The 25,840-nt window shown below is 46.1% G+C and overlaps 2 protein-coding genes across 8 annotated transcripts in view; one reads left to right on the plus strand and one right to left on the minus strand.

Annotated features, from left to right (window-relative positions):
* Window positions 1-8,240, plus strand: part of LRSAM1 (leucine rich repeat and sterile alpha motif containing 1) — a 50,120-nt gene extending 41,880 nt beyond the window's left edge. For all 7 annotated transcript variants that reach the window (XM_056812439.1, XM_056812440.1, XM_007475030.2 and 4 more), the window contains 6 exons: window positions 1,867-1,962; window positions 3,980-4,078; window positions 4,763-4,894; window positions 5,669-5,750; window positions 6,534-6,679; window positions 6,878-8,240. In XM_056812439.1, coding sequence (XP_056668417.1) covers window positions 1,867-1,962; window positions 3,980-4,078; window positions 4,763-4,894; window positions 5,669-5,750; window positions 6,534-6,679; window positions 6,878-7,003 — 681 coding nt within the window. In that variant the 3' untranslated portion in view covers window positions 7,004-8,240. The remainder of the gene's footprint in view (window positions 1-1,866; window positions 1,963-3,979; window positions 4,079-4,762; window positions 4,895-5,668; window positions 5,751-6,533; window positions 6,680-6,877) is intronic.
* Window positions 8,241-10,397: 2,157 nt separating this feature from the next.
* The window catches only part of NIBAN2 (niban apoptosis regulator 2), a 111,460-nt gene continuing 96,017 nt past the window's right edge, over window positions 10,398-25,840 (minus strand). Inside the window, exons 9-14 of the mRNA XM_007475032.3 lie at window positions 24,254-24,441; window positions 23,340-23,495; window positions 20,963-21,079; window positions 20,770-20,877; window positions 18,954-19,065; window positions 10,398-13,907 (exon numbers count right to left, since the gene is read on the minus strand). Of these exons, the coding sequence (XP_007475094.1) occupies window positions 13,234-13,907; window positions 18,954-19,065; window positions 20,770-20,877; window positions 20,963-21,079; window positions 23,340-23,495; window positions 24,254-24,441 (1,355 nt within the window). The 3' untranslated portion in view covers window positions 10,398-13,233. The remainder of the gene's footprint in view (window positions 13,908-18,953; window positions 19,066-20,769; window positions 20,878-20,962; window positions 21,080-23,339; window positions 23,496-24,253; window positions 24,442-25,840) is intronic.

The following is a 25,840-nucleotide window of genomic DNA, read 5'->3' on the forward strand; positions in this document are numbered from 1 at the left end:
AGGGAACAGGCAGAGTTCAGGCCAGCCTCAAGGGATGTGACTTCTGTGTCCTCTCTGATGCACACATTTACCCCAACAAATGTCCTCTGGCAGCAGGATCTTTGAATACCCTGTTCCATTGACATATCTGTCAACAAGAAGACTTGGGCTTTCTTAAATTATGACCAACCAGCTAATATTTTCACCCATTCCATCTTTTTACCCTTTTGATTGCTAGCCCTTGCTGAGGGCCATCAAGCCATGATGTTTTGACACAGTTACTCATGGAAACCAGGAGGTCACAAAATGGCTCCTAGGAAGGATGGAGACACCCACTCAACCCCCCTCTGTATGACTTCTCTCACTAACATCCCCTTATTATTGGAATTGCTCTTACTTAGCCCCAGGAAAGACAGATGAGAGCAACATGCTTGCAGGGTTAATACAAATGTTTTACTCTGTCCCCCCAGAATATTATCAGGAGATCCTACTCATAAAATTAAACCTAAGGATTCTCATGTACCCACTTAGATAGGACCCTCTTTTCTAGGCATAAAACTTCTGGCAAATCTGTGCTGAGAATTCCCCAATCTAAATCTGGGTCATGTTAATTCTACCCTCTAACACTGCACTTAGCAACAATGTTTTGTTGACTATCTCCTTAGGCTTCATGTCTGTTGTTAGGAGCTATGGAAACATGCATATTGAGAATGAAACCATGTGCCAAGTAGATGTGTGACTATGAGGGTATAAAATAAAGCCAAACCTCAGTCAGGGTAGAGCAATTTTTCCTGTGAAACCTGTGCTGCGGGTTGAATACAAAAACTATGTCCCATTCATCATTTTGCAGTCACCATCTCACCTCCAAGACCCCATCCCTCATCCCCTTACAACCCTTCCTGTTCAGAATGGCCTCTGGGGAAATGCCTGGAATAACCATAAATCCAAAGCTGCCCTCCAGATCTCAAGCTAGGCTCCTCTGCTAGTTGTCCAAAAGTACTTGTTGACCCAGTGTAAAACACACTGGGGTAGGAGTCAGGAATCTGGAGTTCTAAACCCAGCTCTTACCCTACCCCAGGTTCTCATGCAGGTCACTTCCTGTTTCTAACCCTCAATTTCCTCATCTGTGAAATGAAAGGCCTGGATTAGATTATATCTAAGGTCTCATCTGGATGTAGCATTTTATGTCTCTTTCTAATTGAGGGGGGAAAGAATACTAGAAGTAATTGATGTTCTAAATGTCTCCATCCAAGGCAGCATCTCCATCTCCATAGAGAGGTCTCACTTGGTGGTTTGAGGCAAGCTAGGTTCAAGGGCCTCTTTCAGGCATTTCCCAAGGACCTACTTCTAGGTATATGAAGTATGTGAGCCATGAGATAATTGTAACTGACTTGCCCCTCATTTGCATCTACCTTCAGGCTTATTACAGGGCAAGACTGGCTTTTCTGCAAATTGTCATTTCTACTTGTGTTTTTTTCATTCTCACTAGCCCCTTCTCATTGGTAAGCTGATCACTGGGATTTCCTTTGCCCAGCAGTGACACTCAGAGAAGGCAGGAGAAGTTTAGTATCCTGGCAAAGCAGGGGAGGAGGTGAATGGGCAGCAAAGGCCATCAGAACTTCTCCAGGCTCACAGCTTGTCAGAACTTGTGAGCTCTGATAGCTAAACCTCAGGACGGGGTAGGGGCTACTGGTAGAAGAGACAGGTGGATGGGGCCACAACTCAAGAGACATGAATATGTCTGATGTTCCTGTCAGTATTCCTCATTATCTTTGAAGAAATGTCTGTGATTTGGGGTTCTGATAACACCCCATTCCTTACTCCTGTCTCTAAGGGGGTGATAGTCTGAGCCGGGGCATGGAAAAGGAGTCTGTTTGTACATTGTAGGAAATTATCTCAGAGCAACGCCGGACCCTCAGCTCCCTGCTGCAGCAGCTACTCAAAGAGAAAAGCCAGCGAGAAGAGGAGTTGCAAGGAATCTTGGTAAGTGTCTCTGAGCTTTGTTTTTGAGATCCCCAGGCTGCTTTGTGTGTCACCCTCCACACCAGTAGCACCTTTTCTACTTTATCATCAAATCAGGCTAATTGGCCTGAACCCTTGCCAGGAGCGCTGGCAATTAATAGAAGGATCAAGGCTACCCTTAGTGTTCACATTATTATTTTAATTATTAATATCTGTGGTTTTTATTTTTTATATTACAGTTGTCTTCTATAAAACTTACCCTTTTCCTCCCCAAACCTTCTTATAAAAAAGAAAACCATCAGGCAAAACTGACTGCCACAACTGTTTATGTCAACATATGCCCTTGTATCAACATTTACCATTTGTATTTGTTTGACCTCCAAGATCAAGTAGTCATTGTATTTATCAAAACTGAGGGGCTTTTTTGGTGTTGCATTTATTTTCATTATTAATGTCATCATGTATGTTGATCTTTTGTTTCTCTTTCATTTGCTTTGTTCTTTTAAGGCTTCCCTTTTTCCTAAATTCCTCATCTTTGTCATTTCTTTGAGTGAAATAACATTCATTTGCCACAGTTTATTCAAACATTCTTTATTTAAAAAAACAAACCAAAAACCCTTGCCTTCTGCCTTAGAATTAATACTGTGTATTGATTCCAAGACAGAAGAGCAGTAAGGGCTAGGAAAGGGGTTGTGACTTGCCCAAGGTCATATAACTAGGAAGTATCTGTGGTCACATTTGAACCTAGGACCTCCCGTCTCTGGGCCCCGCTTTCAATCCACTGAACTACCTAGCCACCCCCTCATCCATTCTTTAAGCAGTGCATTTTGCTCTTTGGTGTTGATTTAATTTAATTTATTTAGATTTTTGGAGAATTTTATTTAATTAGTTAATTTAGAATATTTTCCATGGTATTATGATTTGTATTCCCTCTCCCCACTCCCCTGCCATAGCCAATGTGCAGTTCCACTGAGTTTTACATGTGTCATTGATTAAGACCTATTTCCAGGAGGCAGCTGGGTAGCTCAGTGGACTGAGAGCCAGGCCTAGAGATGGGAGTTGGTAGGTTCAAATCTGACCTCAGACATTTCCCAGCTGTGTGATCCGGGGCAAGTCACTTAACCCCCATTGCCTAGCCCTTACCACTCTTCTGCCTTGGAACCAATACACAGTACTGATTCCAAGATGGAAGGTAAGAGTTTATTAAAAAAAAAAAGACATTTCCATATTTCAGTGATTCCAGTGATAATTGCACTACGGTGATCATTTAGTCTACATCCCCAGTCATATCCCCATTGACCCATGTGACCAAGCAGTTGTTTTCCTTCAGTGTTTCTACTCCCACAGTTCTTTCTCTCCAGGTGGATAGTGTTTTTTCTCATAAGTCCCTCAAAATTGTCCTGGATTATTGCATTGCTGCTAGTAGAGAAGTCTATTACATTCGATTGCATTTGCTGTTAATTTTAACCACATTTTTCCTACAAAAAATCTGGAGGGGACAAAAAGGCCCTCCCTCCAGGGATGACCCTACATATCTATAGTTTGACTGGTGTTTTGTGTGTTGGGTTGCTCCACAGTTGGAGAGGAGTAATTTTGATATGAGTCCTTCAAGGAAGATTCCTTCAGGATAAGGGAGACTTTTTTTTTTTAAAGGAATCAGATGGATGCTTCCCTGTGGCTCATTTTTCTAGAAGTCCAAACTTGTAATCCCTGTGTCTAACCATCTTGGTCAGAATGCTCCTGTTTTCTTCAGAAACTGAAGGTGCTCTTACAGCCCTTAGACATTCCTCTTCAGCTTACAGATAAACTACTGTAGTGAGGAAGCCCAATAGATGGAAGTAGACCTTCTCTGTGGACCCTCTGCTGCTAGAGGCCCTACCAGGTCCATAGCCTGAACAAATGCAAATGTTTTTCCTGAGAGTTGGTGAGATGAATACTTGAAAGTTCTGGTGGGCCACCATTCTTTAGGGCTTCTCCTATATAGAAAAATCAATAACTTCTTGACATTGAAACTAATGTAGCCCTTCTCTCTTGGCAGCTGGAGATGGAAGCCAAAAGTGAGACTAAGCAGGAAAACTACTGGCTGATTCAGTATCAACGCCTTTTAAATCAGAAGCCCTTGTCCTTAAAGCTACAGGTAAAGGCCAACAATACCTTAAATGGGGGAGATTGTCATTCTTTAGAGTGGGAGTACCTCTGTTGATTTCTTCCAGCCAAGTTGCCCTATTTGCCAACCTTGTCAAATCTTTGTTGGTAAATTCAGGCAGTATTTGGATTGGTTCTCCATCAGATGCGTCATCTTTAGGGTTCATCCAAGAGGCCAAATTTGTACTAGCCTTACCAGCATGTGCTATAGGTCTTGAGGTAGTTTCATGTTTATCATGGTAGAGGAATTCTTTCTTTTTCAGATTGGAAGTATAGGCCTCACACTCTGCTTCTCTAGGGTTCTAGAACAGTAGATGGCTTTGTGGTATAGTTGTTTTTTTAAATGGGATTCTCTCATTCTCAAAATGTGCCCACTCTGAAGAGATTTGGGGTCTTATTTATGAAATGAAAACTTCTTCCCTTGTCTCTCCCATTTTTTTTTTAGTAACCACTGCAAAGTAAGTGCCCCTTTGTGAACTAACTCACTTGTGGTCCACAGGCCTTAAGCATATTATAATAGGAAGAAGTTTAACAAGATAAATAAAAATATAGTACCACATACGTAATGCTAATTTGTGGTTTTCCAAGTTACTCTGCTGCTGGTGGGGATCTTTTGAGTTGACACTATTGATCTAACTGGCCTTTTTTTTTCCTCCTCCCCACCCCACCCCTGCAGGAAGAGGGCTTGGAACAACAGTTGGTGACCTTACTGGTAGAGCTTTCAGCTGAACATTATCTTCCCATTTTTGCTCACCATCGGGTCTCATTGGACATGCTGAGCCACATGAACCCCAGTGATTTGGCCAAGGTAGAGAACTGAGTGTTAGATGATTTGGGGAATGTTGGGGAGACAGGATTATTATTCTGATCTTGACCGTATTAACTTAACAAGACTTGTTATTAAACATGTGTCTTCTGGTTGTACAAGGCTGTTTATCTAAATAAGATGTCTACTGGGCTCCCCATGGCCCATGGAATATGTCTAAAATCAACCTGGTAGATTTCATGTGATCTCCAAAAAAAATTATAGGCTATTGAATTTCTACTGGGATCAAGCGAATCTGCATCAACTCTCTTTATAACTGACCTAGATAAGGCTGCCTTCTCCCAACTATTTACATATATATCTTCCTATCTCCCCAGGAATCTCTAGCGACCAGTCTTTTCCAGGACACAGTCTGATTCTCCGTAGGCCCAGTTTCATTTAAGGGCCATATATTGTTTTCATTGCCTCTTAAACATGGTTTCCAAAGTTGTCATAATGCAGTGGCTAGGTTGAACTTGGAGGGGTCGTGTTTTATTGTACAACCTTGGCCTTGTTGGTTCAGCTCTCTTTATTCTCCCCCTGATTTGGGTAAAGCATTTCAGAGCCAGAACTGGGAGCCACAATGTTCTCTAGGGTCAGGACTTAGACCAAAGAAAGAGGACTCATCTCTGGGAAGAGGCATTCTTTTGCAGAGCTGTGGTGTCCCTGGGAGGAGCTTTCTAGCTCCTGGGGATATACTCAGCTTTCAAGTGGGGGGACAAGGTCATCTCCATGGTCCTGTCAAAATCCAAAATTCTCTTATTGTTTGTGCTTCAGATGGGCATTTCTGAAACTGGGCTGCAGCATGCACTGATCAGGAGGGCCCAAGAGTTGCTGGATGTGACAAAAACACTACCAGGTACTGCTGACAGTCAGGAAAATTGCAAATGAGCATGTTACATCAAAACTTCCCAAGAGAAGGCATCTGATGTTATAGAGCCTTACTTCTCATTTGTCACACACCTGATTCTTTCTTGGTGAATGAGTAATGATTTTTATCCTCATTTTACAAAGTGGGAAACTGAGTTGTAGAATGAGTACGATCTGATCTTCTTTGAAAGAGCTATGATGAGGAGAAGTTAGGTAGCACAGTGGATAGAAGCACTAGTCAGGAGTCAGGAGGACCTGGGTTCCTATCTAGCCTCAGACACTTTCTAGCTGTGTGACCCTGGGCAAATCACTTAACCCCAATTGCCTAAGCCTTGCTGCTCTTCTGTTTTAGAATTGATAGGAAGACAGAAGGTAAAGGTTATTCAAAAAAATTTTTTGTCCATTGATTTTCTTTTAATTTTTTATTTATTAAAACACCATAAGGCAAAGAGATAACCTTTCTTTGGTCAATATTTATTGCCAATTTCCTACTTTTATTTAGAAAAAAAATTTTTTTTAAGAATCTCATTCCTGGGGCTCTTGAGCATTACTCTTAACCTACAGTGGTATTCTACTAAGAACTTGAGTCCCTCAGAAAAACAACTTAGAAGCTTGCTGGTCTCTTAACTTTTTGTCACTTCAGTCTCCTCACTTATAAAGCAGATACTATTCTCTGGCAACTTTAGGATTAGGTGAGATAACAGATGTGAAAGCTCTTTGTGAATTGTAAATCATTGGGCACATCTGACTGCGAACACTGTCTACCATGCAGAATTACTGAAGTCTGTTGAACGGGAGAGCCCAGAGGCCCTGGAACCTGTCTCTGCAGAGGAACCTCCTGATGCTGTGACTCCAACAGCACCCCCAGCACAGCTGGATGTGCAGGCTTCAGAATGTGTAGTGTGTCTAGAACGGGAGGTAAGGGCTGACATGCTGGGGAGGGAACCCAGGCATTCCTTCTGTATTGGCACAAGTACCAAATGCCTTTGTGCCCACCCTCTCCTGGATTATGCTCCCAGCTTTGTTCTTGTAGGAAGTTATCTTTTTGCTTTGGGGTCCTGGGAATGGCTTTTTGCCTAGGAGGATGCCCATTCTATTCTTTTCTCTAATTTTCAGGCCCAGATGATTTTCCTCAACTGTGGTCATGTCTGCTGCTGCCAGTCCTGTTGCCAACCTCTTCAAACCTGCCCACTGTGTCGCCAGAACATTGTGCAGTGTATCCGCATCTACCACAGTGGCTAAGGGAGGAAGTAGACTGTTCCTAGACCCCAGACTGGCTCATGATTGTTCCCTGACTTACACCAGGCTGCTGGTATAAGACACCGGGACCTTGCTTCTCCTTCCTCCATCCAATCCCTCGTCAGAGATAGCATGTGGCCCTTTCCTCACAGCTTCTCTCCTCACCAGCTGGGAGGATGGGCTCTGATCTCCAAGCACTTTTTTCTTACTAAGATAGATAATTTGCTAATTTATATATGCTTCCCTCATCACCAGGCCCATGAAGAGGCTGGTTATTCAGGGTGCTTCTAGAAACAGGTGTCAGAGAGTAGTGTTGGGAGTGGAGGCACTATAGTATTCTCATCTCACAACAAGAGCAGAAAACTTCCTTACAGTTCCTACAAGACTGAAGGAACAGGACCAGCCTACCTGTTCCTTTGCTTAGACTAGTTATGCAGGAAGCAAGGACATTAGAATAGGTTTAGGAGGTTAAGACTGTGACCTACTGTGTGTGCTGTTGGAAACTTGGGGTTTACTCCCCCTTACTGGCCATATTCTCAAAGTATTAAAAATCCTGCCTTAGAAGAAGGTAGAAAAGTTATGGGAGGAAGGGAGGGCTAAAGACTCACTGAAAGCATGGAGGACCTCAGTGGGAAGACTCCTTTGCATATCTGACTGTTCTACTTCAAAGGGATTCCCTGCTGCAAAGGGACGCAAAGACCCAATGAAGGCTTGGAGGGAGTCCTATTTGGTTTTGACCAAAGGCAGAAATAATAGCTTGTTCTCTGTATGCCTGACTGTTCTAGTCTCTACTTCAAGGGGATGTTTTCCTGGGCACGGATGGGTGAGCTGGGAGCTAAGTGGCAGGCAACCTCGAGGGATGATCAGTGTGGGATGACCGAGCCATTCCCAAATGTACATGGTGTGGCGTTCAGGCTGAAAAACCCATTGTGCTCTAGATGAGGCTTGGGAACAGGGTTTCTCCCGGAAATCCAGCTTTGGGCATCTCCTGTTTTATCTGGGGCACATCAGGGGGATGGCTACCTACATTGCAGGCTGAGAATGGCTAACCAGCAGGGACTGCACCTGGAGGGAGGCATGAAGCACACCCAGCAAAGTCCATCCTGTGTGTTCTTTTCTTTTGCCTTAGTAGGTAGAGCTGCTAAACTGCCCCATATACCTCTAATCCCCTGTGCAGTGCATGGGCAGGGGGTGAGCTGTTGTCTCAAAACCGGAATAAATTTCTACCTTCCCACCCTCAGGGCCTGAGTTGTCTTTGTGTTGGTGTATCCTGCTGCGAGCAAGGCCAGCCAGGGAGCATCACACTAAAGGGGGCACTTTGGGCAAATAGTTACTAGCTAAGTAACAAGAATAAACTTAAGACAGAGGATGAGGAAAGAAGAAAATAGAACCAGAGTCAGAAGGGGTCTTGGAGATGAGTGAATTAACTCTCATCTTGAAAATGGCAAAGCCTAGGCTCAGAGAGGTGGTGGCCGAGCCTATTCATTCAGTGACTGAGCTAGGCCCAACCCAGTCTCCTTTTCATGGTCTCTTGCTGAATCCGCAGGAAAAAATGACACTTCTTTGGTCACATTTGAATCCTGAGAGTTGGACTGAACTTTATTCAACTGCATTGGCTTAGCCTAAAGGGATGAGGGGTGCTATCATAGCCTGGCCCCCTCTACTGCTCCACCCCCCCCCCCCCACATGGGGCTCCAGACTTCCCAGCAGGAAGCATCGATCACAGACTTTCCATTTAGGGATGAGGGCCAGAGAGGCAAGTAGCTTTAGGAATCTACCAGGAAGGGCTCAGTTTGAGGCCTGGGCTTCTGGAAGCTCCTCGGCCTCCTAGAATTTGAGGGTTGGAAGGCACCTCCCTTGCAAGAATAGTGACATCAGCCAGGGCTTGAAAAGGCAGGCAAGTGTGCCCACCCAAACCCTTCCACCCAAGTTTCCTCTGCTTGATTATTTACAAAAATTACCAATGATTCTTTCTCTTCATTTTTGGCTTTGAAGGGTTAGGGATGAAACTGGCTGGGAAAGCTGGTCACGCTGGTGCCTCCAGGGGGCGCTGGTCTCTCAGGCTACGGGAGGGACTAGCCTTCAGGTGTCCGTGGGGCCCGCCCACGACCGCAGTGCCGCAGGCTGGCACTGCCCACGCCAGGGTCTACTCCCAGCAGGAGGGGAAGCTCTGCCTCCTACCCACAGAGAGGAGGAGCCCTGAGGAAATGAGGCTACCTTGCATCCGCCCGCCCACCCGAGAGACCAGGCCCTTGCTGCCCCTAGCAGATCAGTACTGAGCCTGAAAACAAGGCAAATAAATAAAGGGCCCCTAACCACCCCTTCAGGGAGGCCCCCTCACAGCCAGCCACAGCCTGTATGTGCAAAGTGGAATTGGTCAAAGTATAGATCAGTTGTGCTGATTTTTTTCTTTTGTTTTTCCCCTCTTTAGAAAATACTATTTGTTATATAGGCTAGCTCTCTAGGGAAGGAAGGGGGAAGGATTGTGGGGATAACTGATGATATAAGAAACAGCAAATATCAATACAATTTTTTTTTTAATATGAGGAAGGCGTTCCCAAGAGAAGCTCAGAAATCAGTTAGACCTGGGGCATCTCGGTGGAGATCCGATTGAGAGCAGGGCCTCACTTCCTAACTGTGACCCTTTCCACTCTTCTGCCTTGGAATGAATACTTAGCATTGATTCTAAAATGGAGGGTAAGGGTTTTAAAAAGAACAAATAGAAATGAATTCCATCAATCAGCACCTGGATATGAATTCCCTCTTCACCATCCTGACAAAGGGTCAGCTCGACTCCGCTTGCAGATCTCGGGTGATAGAGACCTCCTTTCCTACTGAGGCAGCCCATTCTACTTATTGGGTAGGGGGCCAATGGATTGCTAGGCAGGCTTTCCTGACCATAGTATTCAAATACCATAGGAGCCACCACACACTTCCATCTATGACTTTCAGCCATCCTGGAGGAAGGAGGGGACTTCAGGGCAGATAATGCTGAAGAGCTGGTGCTCCAGAAAATGTATCTGAATTATTCACATGTTCTCCATCTCTATCTGAAATCTAGACAACTGATAAACAATAAATCAAACCTTGGGGTGAGGGGAATCCCCCTAAACCTCCTTACTTTCAGAACCCCTTGACTCCTGGCTAATAAACATTGCTCCCTTCATAGGACATAGCTGGCCCTCAGTTTGCTCGCCACTCTCCCAGAAGCAAGGCTGGGGTTTTTAAGCTTCCCTTGGGGAGTCTTCATTCATGCCTCAGAGGTGTCCTCCCACCTAGACAGTTCTGGGTTCTGTTCTAACTATAGGTCAGGTCCAAGACCTAGAACCTGACTCCCCAAAGGCAGTCTATGTCTCATCTCTCCTCCCCCACCCCTAGAAGCAGCAGACCACGGGGCTGGCTTTAAATAAAGCATTTATTAATTAGTACAAGCATAAACATTCTGTATAATATTTTCAGTACAATATCTTGAAAGAGGCAGATTGGAAATTACCCAAGGGAAGGCACTTATAGGGGGTCCTGAGTGGTTCAGGCTGGACCCCTGGTAAGAAAAAGGAAAAGAAAGTTTACAAGGCATTTTAAAAAACGGAATGTGTCTTGTAGAAGAATTGAGTAAGATTCATAGTGTGCTTCGGAGTATCAGCTGTCCATTTCAGAGAGTTAATTCCAGGACCCTGTATTTCCGCACTTACTAGGCCACATTGCCAAGACCTTTGCCCAGGATGGAAATGTGAAGCAGCCCCTCACTTGCCCCCCGCCTCAGGAAGCTGGTCTGCTCCAACACAGGATGTGATGGGTCTGGGGGAGGGGGTGGAGGGAAGGGAGGGACTAAGGGGGGAGGAGGAGAATTTCCTTCCCTGGCCTGTATCCAAGCCACATCCTGAAGAAGCCAGTCTTTTCCTGGGCTTTTTTCTCTACTAGAAGGGGAATGGGATCAAGTCACTGGTCAGGGGGTGTCTGCTAGTACAGATGGCTTCTAGCACAGCTCACAAAGGACTCGCCATGATCTCACCCTTCCCGAATCCAGAATGACTTTTCAGGAATACGGGTCCGATAAAAACGGAAGTCGACTGCAGTGCCAAGAGCTAACACACGGTGATGTATAAAAAAGCCAGGCCGCTTGGACTGCAGACGTGGGGTGACTAAGATCACCTGGGAGTGTATTGTGCGTGCGCCGCCCCAATCTGACACTGAGCTCCTGAGTCACGTGGCTGGGATGCAAACCTCTCAGCAGGAGCTGGGGAGGCTCCATCCATAAGCATGTAGTAGGCCCCTGCAGTGATCGGTGAATCAATCCATAGTTCCCCAAATGAATTTTTATTTATGTGGACGTGTGAGATCTGGGGAAGCATTATTCTTTCAGATTAGCTGGGAATGAAATAGAGAAAAGATCCCTTTGCCCAAGTAGAACTATGTGCTGTCATTCCTCCCTTATAAAAAGGCAAATTGGCCACAGGCAATTTTTTTTTAAAGGTGAGAGAATGCACAGGAAATGGGAAAGAAATGCAGAGACTGCACCAAAGAATGGATCACAGGCAAAAAAAAACCCCCAAAACCCACCCCGAGTGCCAAAAATGGGATGGGGATGGCTGGCCCGGTGAGCCAAAACCACATAGCACCGTCCTCATGGAAACCCACAGAGCATCTGCCTCTACTTCCCTAATCCAAGATGGCTGGAATTCTTCCCACTCCTGATTCAACACCCACCTCAATACATTCTTCACCCAGGGAAATCCCTTCACTTTGCCATTCCTCAAAGCCTTTCTCCTTCCCTGAGGTCCCATGCGGCTTTTGGATGCCACAGGTCAGACCCTCCTGGTTCTACTCCTAGGTACACCCTTATGTGCCTTCCTGGCTTCATTCCTATGCCACATAAACTAATTTTTCCCAGCTTGCTCCTGCTAGAAACACCCGCCTCCCCCCTCTATCCATGACCAATCCTTTCTTCCCATCTAACACTTTGACTCTGCCCCCTTCAACTTCCCAGGTCATAGGTTAAGACCCAACCCACAATTTCAATTAGAGCCCCGACAAGACAAATGATACTTGCCTTGGGATAAAACCTGGCATCTAAGACATTCCCTCCTTACAGGAACTCCTGTGCTGGACAATCTTTCTCTTCCTCAACTCTAGATCTTCTGAAAATACTCTAGGGGTGAATTGTTTCCTTAAGAACCATTAGAATGGAACAAGGGAATAGTTGTTCTCCCTCCCAATTCAGACTGGATGTAATAAAACTCAATTCCCCAGAAGTAGAAAATGTCCCTGCCCATCCTTACCCCCTCCATTTACGCCTGTGCCATAGTCAGCGGGCCTTTCTCTCTGACAGAGGAATAGCTTCATTTCCCAAGAGAAAACACTCCAGGATGGAGGAGGAAGAGACCAACAGAAGGTATTAGTGCTCAAGGAAGTTAGGTCGGCCATTCCTCTCCCATTCTCAGGAATCCCTTGGCCTCGAATGGATTCTGGAACACTTTTAGCTTTTTTTCTTGCCCCTCTCCTACTCCTTTGGGGAATAAGGGAAGTAGGAGAAAGGAAGGAAGCTTTTTAAGCTGAAAGAATGGACCAGAAAAAGCAGTTTCCCAGCTAAGATCCAGTCTTTAGAATAAGCCCGAGAGCAGGGTGTCAAAAGGAGGCGAAGACCGACACCAGCTTCCTCCTGATTTCTTCACCCTCTCCTCTCCTCTCCCTCCCTTGCCCCGAGCCGATAGGGGAAATCTTGGTAGCAAGCGCGCAGTTGGGATCAGGCCGTGCTGTCTTCTATCTCGCGTCCTCACTCTCAAACAGAAGAGACACCGGCAATGGGGAAGGGGCTGAGAGCTGATTCAGGCTACGATTTAACTAAGCAGTCACTACCTACCCTCTCTCACATAAACATGAGCTTCTCTCTCTATTCATGGAATGGCAGAGTAAAAGGACGAGCCCCTGGGGAGTCCTGAAAGAAGTGGGGCTCGGGGGCCAAGGGGCCCCTGAACACTGAAGGACCCCGTCCCCATCCCCTCCCCCTCCTCCTTACTCCCCACAAGGCAAGTTTCCAGTAGATATTGAGTGAACGACCCCCTACCCCAATCCAGTCTGGCTTGCTTCTATTCCAAAGTCAGAGTCCAACTCCCGAAGATCCGCAGGATGAGTGTCTACTGCTGGGGTGGGTGGGTGGAGACGGGGTGTGGGGGAGCTAGGGCAACACCTGATGGGAATCCAGAATCCATGGGGTGGGAAGGCCTGGCTCTGGCCTAAAATTCAGTCTGCACACCAGTGCTGTCTTCTGTGGTGGTTTGGACGTACAGGGTACTGCCTTGGCCAGACACCTCTTCCCCGGTCTCCTTGTCACTGGGCTTGGGGCAATCACTGTCTGCTCCTTCCTCGGAAGGGAGACGTCGGATGGGAGTGGTGGGAGGTGAGACGGCCTCCTCGCGTGGGACGGTAGGTGCTGGCTCATGGGGGATGTGGTTGAGGGAAGACACCTGTTGGCCAGCCCCTTTCTCCTCAGACTCCAGGGGCTGGGGGCTCTCCCTCGGGGATGTGCCATTAGTGAGTGGCTCAGCAGTGGGCTGGGGGCTCTCCACCCGAAGCTCCTTTGCCACCAGGCCCCGTAGCTCTTTGACGCTGTCTGGGGATGCAGGGTAGGGGGCTGGCTCCTTCTCGGGCACTCCTGGGGATAGCATCTCCGGGCATGGCTCATAGGGCAGCCCAGCCTCATCATCATGGATCACAGAGACCACCTGCTTGGCCCGTCGCCGTTTCTCAGCGGACAGGTCAGCCTCCGTTGGGCTGCCGCTGCTATATTCCTCCCCCCAGTCAATGGGGACACCCTCCGCCAGCAGGTGAAGATTGGGGTCACTGTTGTGCATCACCATGCTGTCCCTGTAAAGGTTATGCTTCCGCTGCACAGCTGCCTCCTTCACCGCTGGAATACAAGAACAGAATTATTCGGTCAATATTCATTCAACATCCTTCCACTATTCCCTGATACCTCTCCCATGGACTTTTTTTTTTTAAACTCACCTTCTGTCTTAGAATCAATAATGTATATTGGTTCCAATGTAGGAGGGCCATAAAGGCTAGGCAATGGGGGTTAAGTGACTCGCCCAGGGTCACACAACTAGGAAATGTCTGAGGCCACATTTGAATCCAGGACCTCCTGTCTCCATGTCTGACTCTGAGCCACTATGGACATTTAACAAACATTCACTGAGAACCCCATCATGGACAAGATGAAGGCTACAACTATGAAACAAGGGAAGAAACATGGAATTGCAGAATTTTAGAATCAGAAGGGACTTCACTGGCCACACTCCTAAAAGAATCCCCTCTGTAATGGCCAACAAATGGTCCTCTACCGTTTACTTGAAGATCTTTAGTGATGGAGATGGGGAATCCACAGCTTCTGGTGGGCAGCCCATTCCTCTTTCCCTGCCAGCAAATTCTTTCTAACTGCAAGCCTCTGCAGCTGGTACCCATCCCTCCTGGTTCTTCTCCCTGAGGCCAAGTCACCCATCTTGTCCTTCTTCCATGGGATAGCCTTTCAGGTACTTGAAAACAGGTAGTGTGTTTTCCCTGAGCTTTCTCTTCTCGAGGTTAAACATTCCCCAAACCTTTAGTCAACCCTCCCATGTCCTTCCTTGATGGTGGTGCCCAGAACTAACCACATCGCTCCACAGTTGATGTAACCAGAGCTGAGTAGAAGTGGGCCACTCACCTCTGTGCAGATGGAAAATCTGCAGCACCTGAGCTACATTCCCAGCATCCTTTTAAGTTATGTCCTCATTTTACGTAAGGATGCTTAGGAGATAAATTTGACTGAGACCCACACTGCAGGGCTCTTTTTTCAAAGCTTCTACTTCGGTAAAGTGCTGCAGGTGTGAGTCTCTAGCTCTCTTTGCTCTACTCACTTGACTGAAAGAACCTTTTTTAAACTTTCCCCTCTCTTTTGATTTATTATTAAAAATCCTATATATTTTTAAATACTAGGAATATTTATTCATTTTTACTCCTACACCTCCTTCTCCCTGGAAGCTATTGGGCTGCCACAGGCTCGTGGCTTAAAATCTAAGAAAATGCCCCCATCTTTTTCTCTATCCCTGTCTCCCTCAGCTCACGCTGGTGGAATTGATTTCTTGACCGCAAGTGTAAGATGTTTATATTTTTCCCTATTACTGTGTTTCTTTTTTTTCAATTCAGTCCAGCCCTCTAGCTAGTCTAGGTCCTTGTAGATTTGCATTATCACTCAGCAACTACCTCACCTAAAACCTGTCTCTATCCTTTCCCAGCTTTGTGCCACCTTCAGATATGTTAAACTTGCCATCTATGCCTTTGTCCAAGTCACTGATAGGAGTTCTATTTCATACTTTTTTCTTTGATTTATTTATTGATTTGATTTTAAATAGCAGAGGGCCAACTTAGCACGGGGCAGCTAAGGAGCACAGTGGATAGAGTGCAGGGCCCAAAGACAGGATGACTCATCTTCCTGAGTTCAAATCAAATCTCAGACACTTACTAGCTGTGTGAACCTACGCAAGTCAATCACTTCTGTTTGACTCAGTTTTCTCATCTAGAAAATCAGCTAGAGAAGGAAATGAGAAGCCACACTCCAGGATCTTTGCCAAGAAAACTCCAAATGGGGTTACAAAGAGTTGGACACGACTGAAAAACAATTGAACAACAATAGCAGCCTACTGTAGCAACCAAGAGCAGCTGAAGGTGAACCTCCACTACTATTTAATTATAAGCATTCACCCAAACTTGAATGCATCCTATTGTACTATCACCTAATCCAGGGGTATCACATGCAAATAGAAATGGATCGGGAAGGGGTGACACTGATTTAGAAAACTACAAATTAACATTATCTATGTTGATTTGTATTTTTTAAAATGTTGTTAAACATTTCCCAATTAAATTTTTAAAAAACCCTTACCTTCTGTCTTAGAATCAATACCGCATATTGGTTCCAAGGCAGAGTAGTGGTAAAGACTAGGCAATGGGAATTAAGGGACTTACCCAGGTTCACACAGTTAGAAAGTATCTGAGGCCACATTTGAACCCAGGACCTCCCATCTCTAAGCCTGGCTCTCTATCCATTGAGCCACCCAGGTGCCCCTCTATTACATTTTATTTTGGATCCTACACATGCCAGAGTTTTTCAGCTCTCAAGGTTGACAAATCAGATCTAATGCCTAAGCAACAAGGAATCTTATTGTATATAGTTGTTTGCATGTCACCTCTTGGAGGGCAGGGCCTGGTTTTGCCTTTCTTTGTAATCCTGGCAACAGTAGATATTTAACAAATGCTTGTTGACTTGTTCACTCAAATGTTCTCCATTTTATGCCACCTCACCCCATCCCTGCTCCCTTCTTGGATGTTCTCACCCAAGTGTCTCTTCTCAATGTGCCCTCCCTCCAAACCATCCTTTGACTGATCTTGTTCTTTTGAATAAAGTGCCTCAGTCACTGGCCTCATCACACCAAGTCTGAGAGATCTTTATGGGGTGAAATGGCTCCTTGCATTAGGACTTCTAGTTTCTTTTTCTTGTTGCCCAAATGGTATGTATTTGGGGATAGACATTTGACACTATGGGCTTTATTCCTGTCTCCTGTGAGACAATCTGAGTCTACAATAGCTATTCTCCCTGCATTGTAGCTTCTCTCTATTATAGTTAGTTTCCCTTTTTTCCTCTCCTTTTTGGTCAAAAGCTTGTGTGCTTAGTTTTGTCAGAGCCCAGGCAATTCTGAGAAGTCCTAGTTAGCTACGTGCCTTCCTTGTCCTGAAGCCTGTCATATTCCTGTATTTTAAGACGTGAGCCAGAAATCATAATCCTCTTCTCAGACATCATCTTCTTAAGCAGCTGTTCACCTCTCTCCAGTCAGCTTTTTCTTTTCTAAATCCCTTGCCTGGAAAGGGCCAAAGCTATGAAGACACTCTCAGGACTCCTACGTTCTTTAGTTTCTTGCCCAAGACTTTATGGTCAGTGCCAATGCTTTCCACTCGATGTATGGGGATATCATTTGTGCCCAGATGAATCACCAAAAGGGGATAGCAACAACCACTTATTTTTGCCAAATCCTAAGAAGTTTTCTATAAGAAAAATGATAACAAACATGAATTTGTTGTTCAGCCATTTCAGTCACGTCCAACTCTTCATGACCCTATTTGGGGTTTTCTTGGCAGAGATGCTGGAGTGCTTTACCATTTTCTTCTCCAGCTCATTTGACATATGAGGAAACTGAGGCCAACAGGGTTAAGTGACTTGCCCAGGGTCACACAGCTGCCAAGTGTCTGAGCTGACATTTGAACTCAAGTCTTTGAGTTTGAATCCCAGCCCAATACTTGATTCACTACACTGTCCTAGGCACTTTCATGTCATTTAGGAAGACAATACACTTTTCTATCACGTTTATCAGGTCAGTAAGTAGCTGCCTCAGATTCCTTCAGGAGGAAGTCTCTCTTCTTCCTCTGACACTGAATGATGTCCAGCATCCCTCTTTACAAAGAGCCTTAAATTTGATTCTTAGCCACACGAGATTGGGAGTCCTCTCTCCCTCCCTCCCTTCCTCATCTTCGAGACAGAATTCTATCTTCCAACTCTGGGTGGAAAAGCGTTCCATAAGCTCCTTCACAACTCTCTTCCTTTTCCCTGGGAAGGGAGCCCATCTCATGAAAGCAGCAATCACTTGGCTGGGTCAGAAATATGACTACTGTACATGCCATTCAAGCACCAGCCAAATGCTTCTTGCTCTTCCATTCTTGGACTTTCCACCCCCTTTTCATCTTTGTTCACCTTTGCACTCTCAGATATTAGAGTGTGATAAAGGTGACGGGGCTGAGCTTTCATCCTGACCCTTTGCTAAAAGGGCACGTGGCACCGGGAGGTCCTGGTGCATCCCTGAGCACCTTCAGTAGAGGACAGAGCATGGGGCCCACCAGAAGGAGCAAGGGCAGATGCTAGGCTCATTACCTCTGCTCCAAGGGGTCTATACGATCATTCTTCATTTTTGTTCTCCTATAATGACCTTTTATTTCCCTTCTCTCAACAACTACTAGATATGCACACCTGACTTCCTTTCCCTTCTTTCAATAAAAATATCCACATCCATTTACTTTCTTTTTTCTTAATCACCTTGCCTTACCAACTTAAGACCTCTTTCCTCAATGAACTTAAAGATTTTTTGTTTTGTTTTGTTTTTAAACCCTTACTTTCCATCTTAGAATCAATACTGTACTTTAGTTCCAAGGAAGAAGAGTAGAAAGGGCTAGGCAATGCAGGTTAAATGACTTGCCCAGGCTCACACAGCTAGGAAGTGTCTAAAACCAAATTTGAACCCCAGAGCTCCCATCTTTAGGCCTGGATCTCAATCCATTGAGCCACCCAGCCATTTCCTGAACCGAATGTCTTAAAAATATCATTGATAGAGAGCTTCAAGTTTTGAAAAGTGCTTTACAACATTGTCTCATTTTATCTTCATAATAACTTTGAGAGAGAGAGGGGGCTATTATTATCCCCATTATACAGGAGGCAACTAAGGCAGACTTGGGGGGGGGTCACCCAGCTAGGCAGTGTCTGAGTCAGGATTTAAATTCAGGTTTTCCTGACTCCAGGCCTGGTGCTCTCTCTCCCATGCCACCCCACTCTCCTCTATGCTAGAAGGTAAGGCAGGCGAAAGCAGCCACGAAAAGCTCAAGAACAACAGAAGATTTAACAGTTCAAGACAAGCATAGAAGAGATGTCACCAGGCAGTCTGTCTCCCAGGAGCCGGCAGAGAGGGAGGAAGTTCATTTCTCTGCCGTCTCTGGTCGACAGACTTGGAGGCTCTAAGTCTGCCTGGTAGTGCCAAGGCCTTCCCAAACTCGAGACTTCCTCCCTAGGGAAACGCAAACTCCCAGGTGTGTGTGGGGGCCATTGGGACAAGCCACTAGAGCCGGCCAGCGGCTCGTCCTGGGCCAGTAGATCCCTTACCCTGCATGATGTCCTTCATGACCGTCTGTAACACGACCTCTTCATATGTATTCTCCACCAGGATGAATCTGGCAAAGTCTTCAAAGATCAGCTCCTGGAACCTGGGGAGTTCCTGCAGGGATGGAAAGGAGAGTCCGCGTTGTGGTGAATGAGCATGCTGGGCTGTTGCTGCATCTTACAGAATAGGGAAAGTCCAGAGGAACTCGGGAAGACTTGTATGAATCAACGTGCAGTGGAGGAAATTGAACCCAGCGAAAACAACAACATCAAGGAAATCAGCACTGAAGACCTGGGCACCAGATCGATGGAGTTGCCAATGATGACTTCAGAGGTCTGACAATGATATGTTCCTCCTGCCTCTTTGCAGACTGGGTGATGGATTCTCTGTATAGATGTTGGCATATATTTCCTCAAGGGACCCATGTGTTACCTTTGCTTGAATGCACTTATGCTAAAAGGGAAGGATTCAGGGGCAGCTAGGTGGAGAGAAAGCCAGGCCTGGAGATGGGAAGTCCTGAGTTCAAATCTGACCTTAGATACTTCCTACCTGTGTGATCCTGGGCAAGTCACTTAATCCCAATTGCCTAGCTGTACTGCTCTTCTGTCTTAAGACCAATAGGTAGTATTGATTCTAAAGTGGAAGATAAGGGTTTTTAAAAAAAGGGGAAAGGGGGGCAGCTGGGTAGCTCAGTGGATGGAGAGCCAGGCCTAGAGATGGGAGGTCCTGGGTTCAAATTTGACCTCAGACACTTCCTAGCTGGGTGACCCTGGGCAACCCCATTGCCTAGCCCTTACCACTCTTCAGCCTTGGAACCAATACACAGTATTGATTCCAAGCCTGAAGGTAAGGGCTATTATGAAAAAAAAAATTTTTTTTTAAAGGGAAGGGTTCTATTGGGGGGAAAGTGGATCATTTGGAGTGACTGGAAAATGGTAGTGATATAAGAAAAGAAGATAACATCAACAGGACATTGAAAAGGAAAGACATGAGGCAGATTGGGTCCATGCATGGCCAGTGTGTCGGCTCAGCATAGTCCGGGGCCCCTACCCTGGGGTAGCACTGAGATGTCCCAAGTGTTTCCAAAGAACATTCCGTGTTGTCTCTTTGCTCCCTCTAGGTCTCTGGTTCTGTCAGGCAGAACCTGCCACTGAGGTGGCACAGAGGAAAGCAAGCATGGAGCAGCAGGTTCAGAGGAAAGAGCCCTCGTCTGAGAGTCAGACACATGGGTTCCAGGCCTTCTTGTATGACTGATTTGCGCTATGACTTTGGGCTTCATTTGTGCGAGCCTCAATTTTTTATCCAACTAGAAAATAATGGCATTGAACTAGACCATCTCCAAGGTCCCTTCCTCACTGACACTGTAAGATGCTCGGTGGCTTAGGAGACAGAGCGCCAGGCCTGGAGACGGAGAGCTCTTGGGTTCAAATCTGGCTTTGGGCACTTCCTAGCTACCTGCCCAGCCCTTACTGCTCTTCTGCCTTGGGACCAATACTAGTATTGATTCTACTCCAGAAGGGAAAGGTTTTTATTTTCCAAAAAAAATTCTTTTCATCAACAATAACCAATACTCTATGATTCTATAATTTCAGACATTAACAAATTCCGTGCTATAGTTTGGGCAATTCGGCTAAGAGAGTTAATGATGGACAACTCTACTACTTAGTGTTTGTGTGACCAGGGTGAGTGACCTCCTCTCTCGGAGCCAACTGAACTCATCTTTAAAATGGAGCTGAAGGAGGCGATCGCCAGGAGTCTACCCCCCCCTCAGACCCTCTCCCCAGCCCCCACATCTAGACGCCTGGCTTGGAGCCTCACCGACTTGCAGGTAGGGGCCAGTTTCTTCAGCAGGAATGGGATGGTGATCTGCAGTAAGGCTTCCCGGAAGAATTTCTTACGCACCGTACTGCTATCATAGTCGTATTTCTGCCAGAGAGTAAGAGTGCTGGTTAGGGCCGATGCGTGTGGAGGGATCTTCCACCAGGGCCAGGAGGGAGCCCCTCTCCCTTACCTTCAGCACGCGCTCCAGGATGCGCTGGATGGATTTGCACAGCTCCTCCTTGGTGGGGCCCTTCCCCAGCTCCTGGTGCAGAAGCGTCTCAAAGGTGTAGACGGCGTTGTCCATTTGCTAAGGAGGGAAGCACGGGGCCCAGGGAGAAGGAGTTACTGAGAGGCCATGGACACTCTCCCCTCACTGAGGAAGTAGTTCTGTTTAGTCCTTCAGTTCCTTGCCGGCTGATGTCCTCTCCCCGTCCATGCCTTTCCTGGCAGTTTCCTTGACTTCCCCCATGCCTAAGCTCAAAGCCCAGGTTGTGCAGGAAACCTTTTCTGATTCTCCTCAGTTACTAACATCTTCTTCTTTCAGATGACCTCTCAGTTGCTCTGTAGGTCTTACATACACCCAATTATTTAGCTGTTGAATTGGGGTAGAGCCAAGATGGCGGCTTGGAAGCAGCAACAGCTGAAACCACTCTGACAATCCTTCCAAACCAGTTATTTAGCTGTTGTCCCTCCCATTAGCATGTAAGCTCCCAGAGGGCAGACTGTTTGGGGTCCTTTTGTCAAGGCTCAGCGTAGTGACTGGGACGCAGTAAATCTTTAAATGCTTGTTGACTGACTAAAACTTCAGAATGTCTGAGTCCCTCCTTTCCAGGATTCAGTCTTCCTTACTACCACCTCCTGTCTTTCACTCAAGCCCTTTATGGAGATGGGTGGGAGTAAAGGGTCCCCACAAGGGAGGCTGCTGGGAGGGTAGGGAGCAGGGCATCACACCCAAATGGTGGAAGGCATTAGTTGTGATGACCTAATAAACAATGTAATGCTTACATGGAGGTCTGGAGAGCCAGGCTTGGCTATAAAAGGAAAAGGAGAAAAGGAGAGAGTATAAGAGAAGAAAGGAGGGATAATCTTAAGGGATACCAGACCTAAGGGAAATCATATTTCCTTGAATTCTAGCCTCTCAACTCATAAATATGTTTTTTTGAATCTTTAACATCTCTCTTTAAAAAGATACTGTGTATTAGTTCCAAAGCAGAAAAACAGTAAAGGCTAGGCAATGGAATTGAGTGACTTGCCCAGGGTCACACAGCTGGGAAGTCAAATTTGGCCTCAGACACTTCCCAGCTGTGTGACCCTGGGCAAGTCACTTGACCCCCATTGCCTAGCCCCTACCACGATTCTGTCTTAGAATCAATACTATGTATTGATTCTAAGACAGAAAGTAAGGGTTTTAATTTTAAAAAATTAAAAAGAAAAAAAGAAACTCTAATATAGGGCAGCCCTAGTTATCAACTTATCAGCATTTATTAAGCACCTATGATATGCCCTGGACTATGCTAGATGCTAAGGACAGAAAACCGAAAATGAAACGGTTGTGTGTGTGTGTGTGTGTGTGTGAGAGAGAGAGAGAGAGAGAGAGAGAGACAGAGAGACAGAGAGACAGAGACAGAGAGAGAGAGACAGAGAGAGAGAGGGAGAGAGAGAGAGAGAGACACACACACACACAGACACAGAGAGAGAGAGAGAGAGAGAGAGAGAGAGAGAGACAGAGAGACAGAGAGACAGAGAGACAGAGAGACAGAGACAGAGAGAGAGAGACAGAGAGAGAGAGGGAGAGAGAGAGAGAGAGAGAGAGAGACACACACACACACACACAGAGACACAGAGAGAGAGAGAGAGAGAGAGAGAGAGAGAGAGAGAGAGAGAGAGAGAGAGAGAGAGGGAGGGAGGGAGAGGGAGAGAGGAAAGGAGAGGGGATGAGAGACAGACAGACAGAGAGACAGAGAGACAGAGAGAGGGAGGGAGAGAGGAAAGGAGAGGGGATGAGAGACAGACAGACAGACAGAGAGACAGAGAGAGAATAATTTTTGGTGAGGAGGAAGCATTAGCAAATGTGTGTGTGGGTAAGGGAATCAGAAAAGACTTCACACTTGATGCAGAGTGAGAGGAGCAGAACCAGGAGAACGCTGTACACAGAGAACATTGTGGCACAATTGAATGTAATGGCCTTCTCTACCAGCAGCAATGCATTGCCCAGAATGGGTGGGTTGGAATAGTGGACAGAGAGGCCAACATGAGTTTTGCCTTGCTGCCTTGGGGACAATAAGAGGGCGACTGTTTATTTCAGGGGTGGGGGAAGCACCTGATTAAAGTCTGGTTACCGGTATTTATCTTTTTAATCACATGGATATCTAGTCCTCCTCTCCTTGTTCGGAGCAGAGTGCTGGGCAGCAAAATGGTGCCCGGACTAAGTAGCCCCCAAGCATCACTACCCCGGGGTGATACCTGGAGATACGTGCCGCTCTAGTCTCGGCTGTTCTCTGTTCTCTAAAGCTCCAAAGACAGGGAGGGAGAATTGGGGACGGGATTTAAGTCTCTGAGGCTCCTACCTCCCGCATGTGGATCTGGGCTCTCTGTTTGAATACAGATGCGCTGGAGACATCAAATCGCTGCTGGAGGCCCTCAAGCTTCAGCTGGTCCATCTTCTCGTAACAGCTCTGCATCTTGACCGGGTGGTATGCCAGCTGGGAAAGCTTCTCCATGTACTGGGAAGGCAAAAGGGCCCTGAGTGTGATGCTTTTGCCTTCCTCAGGGCAGCATCTGACACTCTCCACCACTCTGACTCTCGGCTGCTTAGTTTCAAAATGTGACAGATGTAGACCACCAGAATCTCACACAACCTGAACCCCCAGAATGTCGGTGGAAAAGGCAATAAGGTGGCACCATGGACAGAATGCTACAACTAGAATCAGGAAGTCCTAAGTGCGAATCCTACTCCAGGTATTTACTAAGTATGTGACCCTGAGCAATCTTATTTTTGCCTCAGTTTCCTCATCTGTAAAATGGGAACAATAATAGCACCTACCTCCAGAGTTGTTGAGATTCAAGTGAAATACCTGAAAAGCACTCTGCAAACCTTAAAATGCTATATAATCTAGCTCAGACACTATCTATTATAATTCCATTATTTTATAGATGAGAAATTGTGACTCAGTGAGAGGAAATGACCCATCCAAAGTCACAAGGCAAGTTGGTGGCTGGGCCAGATTTACAAACCAGTTCTCATAGCACTAATGCTTTCCCCCCCAAATTTCCCATATCCTCTGCAAGAAAAACATTCCACCCTCTTCCGTGTTATGTTCTCTAAGGCCCCAACCTCTCCCCACAAGCCTTGCCCCAGGATCTGTAATTCTGTGTTACTAGCCTCTATTCTAAGGCCCCTTCCAGTTGTGACATTCCTTGCCTCTGTGACCCTCCCAAAGATGGAGCATTTGCCAGATATTTGGGTTCCATGAGCTTATACCTCTCCAAGCTTATCGATCCCTCCCTCATTGATGACGTTCAGGTTCATGTCCGTGACCTCCTTGAAGAAGACATCTCGAACCTCAGTGAAGCCTTGGCTGGTGGGAACCATCAAGGCTTCCAGGATGGAGGGGATGTATGGCTGCACGTGGTTTCGGACACAGACCTCAGCTTTGGGGAGGATGAAGGCTAGGCCAAGAAAAATGAGATGAGATTCATCAAAATTCAGGCAGTGCTAGAATATGCAGAATAGAGAGAACAGAACAATGTCTCATTCCTCCTGAACCTGTATTCCCCAAACACACCGCCCCCTCCACCAAGTCCCAGTTACTCATCGTTCCTTCTCCCAGAACCACATAAGGCAAGAACAGAGGACCTTAACTAGGGATCCATGAATTTGTTTTTTAAAATTTTGATAACTGTTTTTCAAAATAATTGATTTCCAGATGATTATATTAACAGTTGAAGCATACAAGGTGTCTGTGGATTTTGTGTAGCTGTGGAGTTTAGATAGAAATTGCCAGGCACACGTTTAATCTTATCATTTTGTTTATACATTGGGGAAAATAAAATTCAGTTTATTAAACATTTCATGTAACTGCACTCAAGTTTTTCCAAGCAGGAAATTTGGAATTTTTCTGTACAGTGCCTTTTTAATCCTAGTTTTCATAATCTGGAGCTCAGACTGTTCCTTTTGCTTGATGGACATAGTGTCTCATGACTGGAGTTTGCTTTGTTTTATAGTATCTGTACTCCTTGTATTTTTCAAGAGCTATTTTGTAAACAGATTATATTGAAAATGCAATAAAAAACAGCACAATCCTCCCCTAAGATGATTTCCTTTGTAATTTAAAAAAATTTTTTTGCAATTAAAAACATTCTGAGAAGTGACCCAGGGGTTTCTCACTGCCAGACGTCCATCACACAGAACAGGTAAAAGAACTCCTGGGGCTGGAGGTGTGTCTGGAGAATAGCTGCTAAAGGCTGGCTTTAGAGGCAGCTAGGCAGCTCAGTGGAAAGAAATCCAGGCATGGAGACTGGGAGGTCCTGTGTTCAAATCTGCCCTCAGATACATCCTAGCCGTGTGACTCTAGGTGAATCACTTCACTCCCATTGCTTAGCGCTTACTACTCTTCTGCCTTGGAACTGATAATTAGTATTGATTCTAAGGCAGAAGAAGGAAGGAAGGAAGGAAGGAAGGAAGGAAGGAAGGAAGGAAGGAAGGAAGGAAGGAAGGAAGGAAGGGAGGGAGGGAGGGAGGGAGGGAGGGAGGGAGGGAGGGAGGGAGGGAGGAAGGGAGGGAGGGAGGGAGGGAGGGAGGGAGGGAGGGAGGGAGGGAGGGAGGAAGGAAGGAAGGAAGGAAGGAAGGAAGGAAGGAAGGAAGGAAGGAAGGGAGGGAGGGAGGGAGGGAGGGAGGGAGGGAGGGAGGGAGGGAGGGAGGGAGGGAGGGAGGAAGGAAGGAAGGAAGGAAGGAAGGAAGGAAGGAAGGAAGGAAGGAAGGAAGGAAGGAAGGAAGGAAGGAAGGAAGGAAGAGTTGGCATTAGTCCTTTCTTACTTCACTGGTAGATTGCAGATATGAATTTACTCA

This window comes from Monodelphis domestica, chromosome 1 (assembly GCF_027887165.1).
Source record: "Monodelphis domestica isolate mMonDom1 chromosome 1, mMonDom1.pri, whole genome shotgun sequence".
In the NCBI taxonomy this organism is placed as follows: domain Eukaryota; kingdom Metazoa; phylum Chordata; class Mammalia; order Didelphimorphia; family Didelphidae; genus Monodelphis; species Monodelphis domestica.